The sequence below is a fragment of the Manis javanica genome, chromosome 13 (assembly GCF_040802235.1).
Source record: "Manis javanica isolate MJ-LG chromosome 13, MJ_LKY, whole genome shotgun sequence".
NCBI lineage: Eukaryota > Metazoa > Chordata > Mammalia > Pholidota > Manidae > Manis > Manis javanica.
In genome coordinates, this window is record NC_133168.1 from 33194886 (window position 1) to 33208334 (window position 13449).

The 13449-nt window shown below is 39.4% G+C and overlaps 1 protein-coding gene across 2 annotated transcripts in view; it reads right to left on the minus strand.

Moving 5' to 3' along the window:
- Positions 1–1694: 1694 nt before the first annotated feature.
- The window catches only part of HS3ST5 (heparan sulfate-glucosamine 3-sulfotransferase 5), a 133097-nt gene continuing 121342 nt past the window's right edge, over positions 1695–13449 (minus strand). For both annotated transcript variants that reach the window (XM_037017622.2, XM_037017623.2), the window contains exons 2-4: positions 10984–11040; positions 9316–9454; positions 1695–5781 (exon numbers count right to left, since the gene is read on the minus strand). In XM_037017622.2, the coding sequence (XP_036873517.1) occupies positions 4851–5781; positions 9316–9422 (1038 nt within the window). In that variant the 5' untranslated portion in view covers positions 9423–9454; positions 10984–11040 and the 3' untranslated portion in view covers positions 1695–4850. The remainder of the gene's footprint in view (positions 5782–9315; positions 9455–10983; positions 11041–13449) is intronic.

Genomic DNA, 13449 nt, shown 5'->3' on the forward strand with positions numbered 1-13449 from the left:
TGAAATTCCTTGGTTTCCGAAATGGTTTAGTTTCAGCTTTATGATCCAGTAGAAACTTCACTATTTCTTAGTTTTTTCTCTTTGCAGCTAGAGCTGTTTCACAAAGCCGCATGGTGCCACTAAAACCTCTGGAAGGAATACGAAGTTTCAGATGTAAAAGGAGTAGCTTATTAGAAAGCCCTAGTGGACCTACTGTAATGAGCTGGAGATTTCTCTAGAGGTCAGCTGCTTGTTTGATGAAAAGATGAAACATTTTGCTAAATAAGAAGATTTAAAACCTCCAGCGGAAGTATGCTACTAAGTCATAGGGTTTTTATTTCTCTCTTCCTAGCTCTATCAGAAGTGGCTGTGGCTGTTCCCCCACTGTCTGAAAACAATGGGTTTCAGTCCCAGGCAAGTTCACTATGGATTCAGTGAGACTGAGGAATGACAATGGGACGTTCTTGGGGTGAAAGGGTTTATTACCTGGCTTGTTCTCCCAGTGATAGATCGAACACTAGAATTACATCTGCATCCAATAGTCTGCAGGTCTGTAATCCTCCTTGTCTCTGCCTCTGTGCAGAGAACTGGGCAGAGCTTTTTATATAGTGTCTCAGTCAATAATAGCTTATTGCCTGTGGATGTGGAAACAGTAGCCTAGCAGCAGGCCAGTTACATCATCAAGTAGTTTAGGTTCAGGTGAGGATCCTGGCCAGAGGAACCTTCACTTTATCCTCACCCAGTGGAATGAAATCTACCTCCAAAAATATCTTCACAGGCTGGGCCTCCTACTTTAGGTCTCTGTGGGGAGGCTCCAAGGATTTGAAACAATTCTCAGACTTAGGAAGCAGAACTGGAAATCATAGTGTTTCTTTCTTAGCATGATGAAGAAACACTGGTGTGGATAAAATGAAGGTTCCTGTGGCCAGGATTCTCACCTAGCCCTGGTTGGCTAACTCACTACACATGTGTGGGCAATACGTTGTTATTGACTCTATATAAACAGCCCTGCCCAGTGGTCTGGGCAACACTGTGGTAAGCTGCAGGAGAGCAGAGGCTGGAGTGGTGGCAGTGCTGAGGACAAATACTGGGCGGCTGTGCAGGCAGAAAGGCCCAGAGGCAGAGACCAGCTTGCTGCATGTGGACTCGCTCTGAGTGAACAGGATTTTAGTGATTGACCTGCCACTGTGGGAATAAAGTTGGGTATGACCCTTTCACCCCAAGAATGTTTTTCTGTCACATCTTTGGTCACACTGAATCCATAGTGAACTTGCCTGGGGCTGAAACCTATTTGCAAGACAACTGGCTTATTGGGATAAAAATAATAAATGATGAAGTCAGCATAAGTCAAAGTAATACACACCATTGGTAGCAGTCACAAAGTTTAGGAAAAATTTGAGATATATAAAAAATTATTGGGGGGGATGGGGAGAGGGTAGAAGGGCACAATAATTTGCAGTCACAATAGACGTTGATCACAGGGACTGTTGAACAACTATGATGTACATCTGAAACCAACATAATATTGTGTATTAATGATGCTTTAATAAAAAAACAAACAATGGTTACTCATTGTATTATACAGCAGCAAGTACTTGGCAGAAAATATTTGGGCCTCTCATGTGTTAAATGAATCTATAGTGTCATTTGTTGTGGACTTAACCATTGTCATTTCCATGAATTTTTGTCACAGATAGAAGCTAAATATCCTAATTTTCATTACTACCCCACAGTTCTGAGGCTTAGCAGTAGTGAGGTTTTATTGCAATGTTTGAAGTTGGGCTTGAGACTGAAATTTTTCTGAATAATAACTTACATTTATTGTTTTTGTTTATGAATTTATTAAGCAATCATTAATATTGAACAATGGTTTTGAAAATTAACTTCTACTGCAGACTTGATATTGCTTCTTAATGAATTCAATCTAAAATTAAAAGCCAAAACAGTGTTTACAGGCAAACTTATATCCTTTTAATGGTAACTAACATTGCTTGAATCACAAGTAATCCCAGGCTGCTTTACACTTTGCTTTCAAAAGTTAAAATGAGAAGTTAGATCTCCATTCCCACACTAATTTTAGTGGATATATTTTCAGAGCTTAAAGTATAGTTCCAACAACATTTTTGAACCTCCATGCAAGTATAAAGGAAATTACCATGTTTCAAAATCTATTTAATTTTAATTGAGGAGCTTCCACGTGATCTTCAATTGGAAGTGACTAATCTGCATTTTAATGCCATGCTTAAAAGGCAAATAGGAAGAGAATCTAAATAGAATTTTGAAACTATGTTCCAAACAATGAATATGCTCAATTAAAATTGTAGGCTTGTGGATTGATATCAGTATTTGGAAGTACCTGGCTGTGTGAAAAGATGAATACATGAAATTTCATTACAGATCAGTATTAATTGAAGCTGAACATTTGCAATAGATTTTGACGAATGCTAGTGAAAACACTAACTTTGAGCTCCAATTAAGCTATTAAAATATTAGCCTCTCCCAAAAAAGAGTTCCATCCTTACCATTAGTAGGCCTCTGTTACAAAAAAATTGTACTCAGTTATTATTATTGTTGTTGTTCTATATTTTGGACATGGTCAGTAAGAGTTTTATGGTAATTTGTATTCTCTCTTGTTGTCAAGTGTCTACATAAAATCCTCAGTTTAATATCTTTACCTACAAAGCCTACAATATTTACTGTCTAGTCCTTCACAGAAAATGTTTGCTGGCCTTGGATCTGGAGGATGTACACTGAAACAGTGACAGTGGTTTTCCCCGAGTAGGCAGATTATGACTATTTTAATTTACTCTTTATTCTTGCTATTTGTATTTTCTCATTTATTAGCTATGAACATGTATTAACCATGTAATAAAGAAAATAAGCTATTAAAAATCACTGAGAAATTTCTATTCATTTTTAAACGTTTGTCCGTAAGTCTAGGAAAAGATTGCCATCTTTCAACTTTACTGGTGAAAAACCTAGGTCAAAGTTTTGAAATATCAATGTTCTAATGAGGTATAACTGATGCCAGATTCTGTATTTTAATTTCATCATGGTTTAAGGGAGAAGGGATTGACATTCAGACTGGAAACTCTCACTCTAGATCCACTGCACAGTAAGCAAGAAGGCAGGCCTGTCAGCGCGTGCTGGCATCATGCCTGTTCCACTGTGAGAGAACAGCATCACTGCTAATTGAAACTGTAGAGGTGATTACCCAGGCTGAACCTTGAGAAGCAATATATATACCAACACTGGAGGGAAAAGGGCTATTTATTTGAAAAGTTCACCATCAAATCACTGGACAGGATAAACAATTCATGAGGAAAATCAACACTTATTACAGTCATTGTAATTTGCTGATTTCTCTAGGCACTCTCAGTATGATGTTAAACTCCCTCAACCATCTTCTATTGGATAAGCAGCCATGATTGTGAAAAATCCATCACCTTTTTTTTCTTGATACCTCTTTCTACAGTTTTCAGAATTATATTTAAGCATGGTACAGACTGTATCTAATATTAGTAAGCACCCAATTTAGGATTAATTTCTCTGGAGGAACTAAGAGCCATATATGTATGTTAGTAATAACAACACTGTGCAATTTGATCATTTATGAGCAGAATGATATATTTTTCATCTTAGGGAGTTCTGAGAGTTTGTATTCATTTTTGAAGCATCTGCAGCTTTCAGTACCAAGGCCACACAAATTTTCTGATCTTATTTTATTTAATGTCTCTACTGATTTGACTCTGATTAGAAGTTCAAATAATATAGTGATTCTTCTATGCCTTAATTATGTGAAGGTATTTTTGTCTCTCTCCCAGCACAGCAGCAACTACAAATAAATTAACTGTTACACAGCTGTAACAGAGCACCTCTAGGTGGCTGTCTTTGAGGTGGCTATTATGCTAGGTTTCCAGATGGTTGAGATTTTTTTGCAATAGACTCAACCCCACTTCATAAATACATTTTCACAAGGGTACAGAAATCCAACAGAGAATCACATATTTCCAAGTGCTCTCATGTGCACAACAGCTTTGATTTTGGGGGCATGTAAAATAAAATGGGTAAAAAAAAAAATGTTGCACATAGAGTAATTTTAATCCATTCCATTTTTAAATACCACAATAAATTTAATTTTCACAATAAATTAAATAGCCATATTCAGTTTACAAAATAGAATTACTTAGTGTGAAACCAGTATTTACAACAATATACATTATGTACACGACATTCTCTTTGTTGACACAGAACATGGAAGTAAAAGGACGACTTCCTAATGTGATTGACATGCTACCAGGGACACCACGGTCCATGTGAGAAAACGATAGTGCAAAATCACAACAGGAACTTTGGAACAGTGTCAGTTTTATGAGATAACATATTTTCTTAAATAATAAGAAAATAGTATTTTCTGTTTTCATGACACCAATTCAGCATCTGAATTGAAGAGCCAGCTTGCCCTTAGAAAAGAATGCATACTGAATCCTTTACTTCCTGAAGCCTCACAGCCATTGGTATGTTTTCACACATAAATCTTTTGGCTTAAATCTATGAAAATGGTAGGTGACAAATTCTGACTCAAAGGTAGACTAACTCTTTTAGAATAGCTGAAGTCACTTTTCCCCCAAACCACCACCTCTTCTTTTTGTAAATAGCTTAAAAGATGCAACTATGCAGACAGCAAATTGTATTTTGTAAATTTTCAATAGAAAAAGAACTGATCTTATATTTGGTCACACACTGCATATGTGCAAGTATAGATGGAAAAATGAACTGGATAGTTGTGTCTAGGAAAAGTGCATATTTTAATCTTGAAGAGACAGTGCTCGTCTCCGGGCACAACACATAGTGTTGTATGACTTACTATTTTAGGGCCAGTTCAATGTCCTCCCAGTGATCTGGTAAAATTTTTGATTAAAAGGGTGAAAGAATTTGCGCAATTTGGTAATGACAGAGGGGTCCACCTCTGGATGAATGCGCCCCTTGCTGCCTGCCAGGCACTTATTAAAGATAATGTTAAATCGCAAGCAGTAAAACCCTCTGGTAGCATTGAAATATAAATTGTATTGACTTATCCTTGGGGGAAGATTTAAGAACTTCTCCACGAGCTGAAGTTCTGGCAGAGGTTCCGTGATGAGGCGATCTCCATCGACAATGTGAAATTGTTCAATCGGAAAGTACTTTAACCATCTCTCCAGATGTTTGGTGTAGATACTGGTTCTTACTGCTTTGTATTTTGTGTTCACTTCACAGGTATTAGGGTCTATTGCCAGCTTCTCAAACTTATAGTAAGTTTTATTCTTCCTCTCCTTTCCCTCTAGCACCTGAGTGTAATCAGAAATAGCTCGTGTGGTGGGCTCCCTGACAATGATCAACAGCTTGACGGATGAGTTCATTTTGTAAATCCTTTCTGGAACCTCCTCCGTGATGAAATACGCTGGGCTCTTTTCAATTGTGATTTGCCGAGGGTAGGAAAAGGGCATCTTTTTCCTATACCACTCAGTGCCCTTGGCATAATTCTCATCGTTGTCAAAAAAGTGGATTTCTTGAGAGGCTTTGACCACTGCTGGATGGAGGTTCAGCATCTCAAGCAGAGCTCTTGTGCCTCCTTTCCTCACACCAATGATGATGGCCTTGGGGAGCTGTTGAACCAGGTCACGAAGGCGACCCTGCTCCTTGGATGTGTTGCCCTTCCGGAACTCATGCAGCAGGCCACGCTTAAACTGCAGGGCTCGAAGTGGGAATTCGGCCTGACTGCGGGCTCCGAATCGGCCTTCAATGGGGCAAATGGGTTGTAGCCTAAAAGAAAAGAGAGACACTTTCAGAAGTTTATTGCAGCTAACTTTTCATTTTTCTGGTTCCCCTCTCAGACTGACACTAAATGCTTAAATAAAACTACTGGTCCTAGCCCACTGCAAACCATAATGAGCACATGTTCGGGAAATTTTATTTTCAGCAACCCTGTCTAAAATGGAGCACACATAATTGATAGGATTTTTTTATTAGTGCTTCTTAAAATTTTATTCACCAAAAACTTAATTGACTATGGCATGTACTTATTATGTTCACAGTACAGGACAGACAAGTGACACCAGCCATATTAATATCCTTTTAATGGCTCACCAGTTAACGTGAGCCATAACGGCTCATTTAGAAAACGTGAAAGGTGGATTATAATCTTAGCCAGGAGGCTGAAGGGCAGCTGGGAAGCTATGTCTTTTGGGTTTCGTGTAGTATATTTTCTTGCAGCTCAGCAGCACTCATAGAACTCTTAAAAATCTTTGAGGTATAATCTGGAAAGAGGTCCCAGTCTCTGCCCTTGGCTGTTTGCATCATCAACCTGCAAAATCCAATCTTGGCATTTGCTGAGCTTTTCATTCTCTGAGAATTTCTGCTGTTGGCCTTGGGGACAACTAGAAAAGTGCTATATTTCTTCTGTCTCTCTTTCTCTTTCTATCTAAAGAGGTCAGGATTATGTTTTTACTTTGCAGGATGCAGAAACAAACCCACTGCTATCAGCAAGTGCTGTGTATCACCTACCACACCTGGGACCAGAAATCAACAAGATCTTGGCAGGGCTAGAAACTTCAGGTCCTCATTGCCAAGCCCATTTAAGTCAGGAACTTAGGCTCATGAAAGAAGAAATGCCAGGGATGGAGTCACTTCAATACTGCCCTAGATAGTAAACTACCACCACTGCTTTTTTCAGAGAGAAAGGTGTGGGTGTGGTAACAATCCTGATGATATTAGATTGAAGTGACTATTCAATTTGGCATAGCCAATATATATGGTTAGTAAATTGCATTTACTTTTGGGTATACTCTGGAACTGAACTGAAATTCATTTTAATTTCCCTAAGTTTATCTAAGAGGGCATTTTAGCCCTCTTGTTAAAGGGTGTAATAATAGTTAAAATAGCTGTTAAATCAGTTCCTCCAACTGAAGCTTCTGGTTATCCTAAATAAATTAGAGTCTATGCCTTCTCTTTGGCAATAAGGCCATATCTTGCTATTCTCAAGAGGTACTATTATACCTTTCCTATCTTCTGTAATGTTTATAATCAGAGGGAGAGGAGAGAATCCTCAAGGCCAGTCCAAGGCACTCTGCAGAGCAGAGGACAAAGGGGGTTGGCCTGTGCTCTGCTTAAACAGTAGCTATCATAATGCTTAATGGAAAATGTAAACATATTTTATTTTTTGCAATATTTGTTTTTTGTGATTTAAAAAACTATTTATACTCATTGTAGATATGACAATATAGAATAGTATAAAAAGTAGTTCATCACAGTTAATATTTTAGAGAAACGTGAATTTTGTTTTTGTAAGTTTTGTTAACAGGATTAATATGCTAGAGCTCTAAACAGAAGTTATCAAAGTAGCAACACATACATATTTTAACTGTGACATTGATAGGGATATCAGAAATTCATCTTTTAGCTCTTGGGTTCTGGTTGAGAGCAAGTGCTAATTTCCTAAGGAATCCCTTCAATGTAATGGATACTACTTTTTCCCTATCCATTTAGAATGATCTAGAGACATCTTTGGGAGAATTGAGGAAATAGTCAATCAACTCCTTTTCCATAGGATTTAATTCTCTCACAGAACCCAGCGGGGAGTGGCAGAAGCAGTCTTGGCCCCATTAGAGCTGGAAAGGAATTCCCCACCTCTAGAAAGGGCCATTTTCCTTCTTTCCTTTCTTCCTCTTTCTACCTTCAGCTTTGGGAACTCACACCCTGCAGAACAACTGGGTTTTGGACTCCCTAACTCAAGATAGGAGAAAATATCACATTATTTCTACTTCCTGAAGAGTAGATTCTGAACATGGTTCACAGACTAAAAAATATGGACTCTTAAGATTGGAAGTGATACTAGAAGTAACTGAGCTCAGCCCCCCACTGAGAAGCAGCATCTTCAGTTATTGAAGGACAGGCCTAAGGAAGCATTTGTCAACTTGAGACAATTTTCTCAAATTCTCATGTGAGAGTTTTGAGAAAGTCCACTAAGCAATCTGATTCTTTATAAAAGCTATCCATTTAGAAACTAGGGACTGGATTAAAAATGAAAAGAATCATCAACTGAATAACTAATGTGCTAATGATTATAAAAATACTCAATAAAAAACAAATGATTGAAAGTTGATGAAAGCTATTGGGAATGAGTTGATATAAAAGTTCCATTTATGGACATAAGGACAGTCGTACTGTCTCAAGGCTTTTCCCTGATAGCTAAGCACTGCTTTGGGGAATTACCTGAAGTCAGGGATAAACTGGATTATACATTTCCCATAGGTAGCAACTAGTAAGTGGGAAGTTTACTCAGGAATTTTGAATGGAAAAACATCAAAGGGATTCACTTTAGCCATAAAAACTGACACTCGCTGAAGGAAAATGAAGAACACTGCTATATTATTCATTAAATATCCAAGTGATGTGATTTTTAGATTATAAAAGAAAAACTGTAAGGACAATAATTTTATTTTAAAGTGTGGCTGCATTTTCATAGAAAACAAGAATTTAATTCATGGAGAACATATTTCAGTCTTTCCAGCACAAGAATTAATTTTAAAGGACAAAGAAGGAAGCTTCTCAATTCAGAAATTCTCTAATCGCTCCAATCATACTGAGTATGGGACGGTGCAGAGGTGTTCAATGTAAAACTGGCTGCTATTGCTGGGACTTCTACAGGCCTAGAATCTTTCAGCTGTTTGCTTATTTAAAGTCAAACTCTAGCTCTGTAAATTTCCTCTCCATGAATTTCCATTGCTTTCTGGGCAATTACTCTGAGTGACAGGCTCCTTGTCTGGTACGTTCAGGTCCTGGAAACCAGAGCTAATTAACATAGTTAAAACTCCCCAAGCTTGCATCCATCTTTCCAGGGCAATGGATTCCAACCTTGATGAGCTCCTTTACAGGTTCATACATAATTTTAACTCTCCTGGTAGCACATTAATTGCTCACTCATAAATTTCAAAATGAAGATACATAAATACATCATCACTATTTTGCTATGGCTAGAGGTCAATAAACAGATGCACACCAACCACACTGAGCTCAAATAAATGTTACTCTACTATACACAGCTTTATCCCTTCTCTGAAAACAAATGTCAACACACACAGAATACGAATGGATGTTGACAAGCACCTTGTTTTGAGCAACTTGGATCTCTTTCTTTCAAAGGCTCCATAAATCAGAATCAGTACTGCAGAAAAGCATGTTTCTGGGGAATTTTGAGGGAGGAAAACAAATGGATAAATTTAAAATTATGTCCTAAGGAAGTTTAAGTCAAGAGACACTTGAAGTTTCATGGGCATAAGTATATGTTTAATCACCTACCTATCCAAGCTCCCAACTCTGGCGACTAGATACAGGAGGCTCCCAATAGCAAGGCTTCCCAGCACCAGGAGCTTCTGTCTCAGCCATGCCTGCTGTTTGAATAGCATGGCCCTCCATCAACCTTCAGGACTTCTGCAGACTGAGAGATGAGGACAGAAGGGATTCATCAGTAGTTGCCCTTATAGGCTCTGTTGATTGTCATGCAGCCAAGCAAGGATGGGAATCTAGTGATTAAGTGATGTCACATGAGCAATAGATACCATACCATATACCTTGATGGTGTTCTTGGTGTAACAAGTATTTAGCAAAACTTACCTTCCTTTCCCTGGCCAAGTAGTATAATAAACTAAGGGAAAAGATACTAACTAGACAGAACCTGAGAACCTGCTCGGCAATTGTCAAAGTAAATTAAAATGTATATATTATAACATATATGTTATATACATAATATATAATAATACACACACATATATATATAACATGGGAATTCTGAGTAAGGAAAAATATGCATGTATATTTGTTGTTATTGTTGCTATTCATCCAAAGAATTCTGATAAAATGAGCAACCTGAGGCTTATCAGCAGAGCAACCAGCAAACTGAAGATTCTGCTGCAGAATAACAGGACAAATGTAGAAATTGAAATCCTAGTTCAGTAAGTTATCATTTGGGGCATAGCAATGACCCCTCTAAGTTTCATGTCTTTTGGTTTGTCCTAGTTATGAATGGAGGAAGGGGGCAAGATCAAAAGCTATTTCTTTACTTACCAAGGTATCAATGGTAGCTATCAGGATCTCAAATGTTTGAGGACAATGGCTCCAAGTGACCTCTTTTCTTTCATCTACTCTGCCTGGTACTGGATTCAACTAACTCTGAGAACATGCTCAGAGTAGATGTTCCTGCCAGAGGAGCCCTCCTGGCTGTCAGCGAGTCAGACTGTTTCGGTGATGTGGGTCACACTCTCACATCGTGGCAGAAGCTTACCTGAAAGCTTTGTACTTCTACACTTGAAATAAGGTGAGCTGAAGAGTAGAAGGCTTTACTAGTGCTGTTATTAAATTTTGGGGGAAATGCAAGCTTCCAATTCAGTCTTTCTTATTAAAAACAAATCCAATCCCCCTTTCAAGATAAGACTATTTGCTTATTATTGAAACTCAAAAGAGTAACCCAAGAAGAGAGACTACAGCAATGGGTTTGGTTAGAAATTGTTTTCCTGCAAAGGTATCTCCATATTTACTATGTGAAAAGATGATCTCTGTACAAAAGGGATATACTTGGATAGGTTGATTGTTCTATTTGTTTACTTATTAAGAAATTACTGAGTACTGATAGCGTTTCCAGCTATTTAACTCAGTTTATGAGGGGAGGGTTCCAAAAAATGATCTTGAAGGATCTAATAATGAAAAACTAATCCTGAAAAACTAATAATGCAATTAGACAATCATGAAACAACCAGAAAACACAACCTAATTCACGTAGTGCATGAATAAATGTTGGGGTCACAAAATGAAGGAAATGGGAATGGGAGTGGGCTCCACGGGCATGCTTTCTTTATGGAACGTAGTGCATGATCTGGTGAGGAGGCTATAGGAGGGTATCCTAAAAGGGAGAGACAAGAGCGGCATCCATTCAACACACACATCAACAGATATTCGTGGAACATGACTTACGTGCTAGATTCTGTGCTGTGTGCTACGAAGAGGTTGGCCAATATGGGCATCTGTAGTCTAGTGGAGAAGATATAGTTACAAATTGCAGTAACAAAGAAAAATCGCAGTGAGAAAAATAGCAAGAGGAACCTGCTTCAATTCTTCCTGAAAAAGTGACCCTGGTCTGACATCTGGAGAATGAGGAGCAGGAAGGGCATGAGTAGAACAAAGTGGATTTCAGGCAGAGGAGCCAGCAGGCACAATCGCACCAAGGAGGGACAATGCTTGGCTGGTTGAGCTGCTAAAAATGGCTGCTGTGGCCCAACACAAGGACTCAGTGACAGACAGGAAGGGCTAAAAGCCAAAGCAAAGAGGACACAATAAAAAGGGGTTTGCATGGATGGTATGAGGATGTGGTTCTGATTTAGCATTGTTTGCTGTGTGAGTCGGTAAAACAGGAACGGGAAGGGGGAGAGAAAGTGAGGTTTACAGTGGCCTGCTATGCTACAGGTGGCATTTCAGGAAATTCTCAGAAAAATTTTAGGAAGCAGATAGTTATTTCCATTTTATGAACAGGTAAAGTCATACTAGGATAATTTTCTCTGACTTGCCTGTGATCATATCACACAACTGGCCAGTTACGCTGAGGCACAGGCAATAACTTCACAGTGTGATTCAGGGCTTCACTGAGAGAATCAATTTCATGTCTCCAGGTTGATAACCTAAGTCCTTCCTTCCAGCCACATGCCTTTAACACAGGGCTCTGATACCTACTGAAATGCAAATGGAGCAGCAAGATGCAGAACAGCATGGCAGAAAGAAAACTGTGCTCAAGTGCTCCAGTCACATTCTCCACTTAGCTCTGGATCTTAAGGTGGCCACTTAGATTCTTGAGCCTTTCTTTCCCTATCTGTAAGATGGAGACAACCTCTGACTTCCCCTCTCCATTGGACTGTAGCGAGAATGAAATAGGGCTTCTACAGGTAACATCACTATGCAAAGATTTATTAATATGCCAGACTAACATTAATGATCATGTGTCATTTATCTCTTAGTGTGAGGTTAACATGTATTCACACTGAGAGAGAATAAAAACTATTATGTAGCTGCAAACGGCCCGCTACAAATGGGAGAAATGCGAAAAGGAAAGAAAGGTGCGCTTGCCCCATGGCCTTTATGAGGATCACCACAGAGAAGCAACTTAGAGAGGCTGGGGAGGCCACCTGCCTTCCCTGCTTTCTAAATGCAGCATCCACACTTCCCTGCTCAAAACTGCCACACAAAGCTTTGTCCACTTTCACTGGCTCACTGGTCTGCTTGTCTGTCTTTAGTTACAGTTCACCCATTCTAAGGTCTGCATGATGTCCAGTTCCTCTAGAAAGTTCTCTCCAGTGGACACCCTGGTCCACAGTCATCTCCCTCCTCCACTGAGTTCTTGTTCTTGCAGTCAGAACCACAGTTAGGCATTCCCTTGTTCCTATACGTTGGATGTGTGTCAGCTTCTTCTTCTTCTGTGTTTATAAACCTCTCCTAGCGATGGGTTAAACCTGCCCCACTCAGAAATAGGAGAAAGCTAACTGAAAGGTAGTGAGTCCAGAATCTATTGGCTTTGCTCTATAAGCTAGTGGTTCTCTATGGCTTGCGGAGCTGCTATAAAGCACATACAGGATACCATCCTCAGAAATCCCAGTTTAATGGATCTGGATTATTCTTGCATTGGCATTTTAAAGTGGAGTGACTGATGTAGAAAACTTAAAGCCATTCTCTAATGTCTTTCTTCCTTCAGTCACCATGGTCAGTAAATGCTTTCTCCTTAATTTCTCTTGCCTTGTCCAAGCTCTTAGTGCCTCCCTTATTTCTTAACATTTGGTTGTATTTTTCCTGTTCATTTTCTTTAGGCTGGGGGTGCAGTTATATTAATCTTCCCAATACAGTTACTTTTGTCCCTGATCTGTTTTTAGCTGTTCACTGGACCAAGGCCAGTCTCTTCCTCTTGAGAGCCTGTGAGGTCCCAGCTTGCACAGCCACCTCTGCCTCTCTTGCTCACCAGCCTCTGTGCCCCGCAGGTCAGCCCCTTTACTCCTCCCCACACCCCTTCACCCTCATCTCTATACTTTTGTCAGCTTCCTCACTGGTCTGCAATGTCTTTCAATGCCTCCTTCTTCAAGGCTTCCAGATCATGTTACTATCTTCCTGGGGAGAATGAACTCTGTGGATGTGGAATTTAGGGGAGAAAAATCCCAATACAGTTCCCATTGGTGGGTAGTAGTGGGCAGGTCCATTGTGCAGGTAATTCTTGGACCAAAGGGTAAGAGCTGAGCTTAGGGATAACACCTGGGGGGCACTGGCATGTAGGTGGCTGAGTGAAGCTCTGAAGAGACCTCATGGCTGAACTGCTTAAGGTTGGCAGGCAGGAAAAAGAAGAAAAAAATGACTGAGCATGTGAAGCCTGCTGAGGAAGTAGCTTAGAGGAACATCACAACAAAG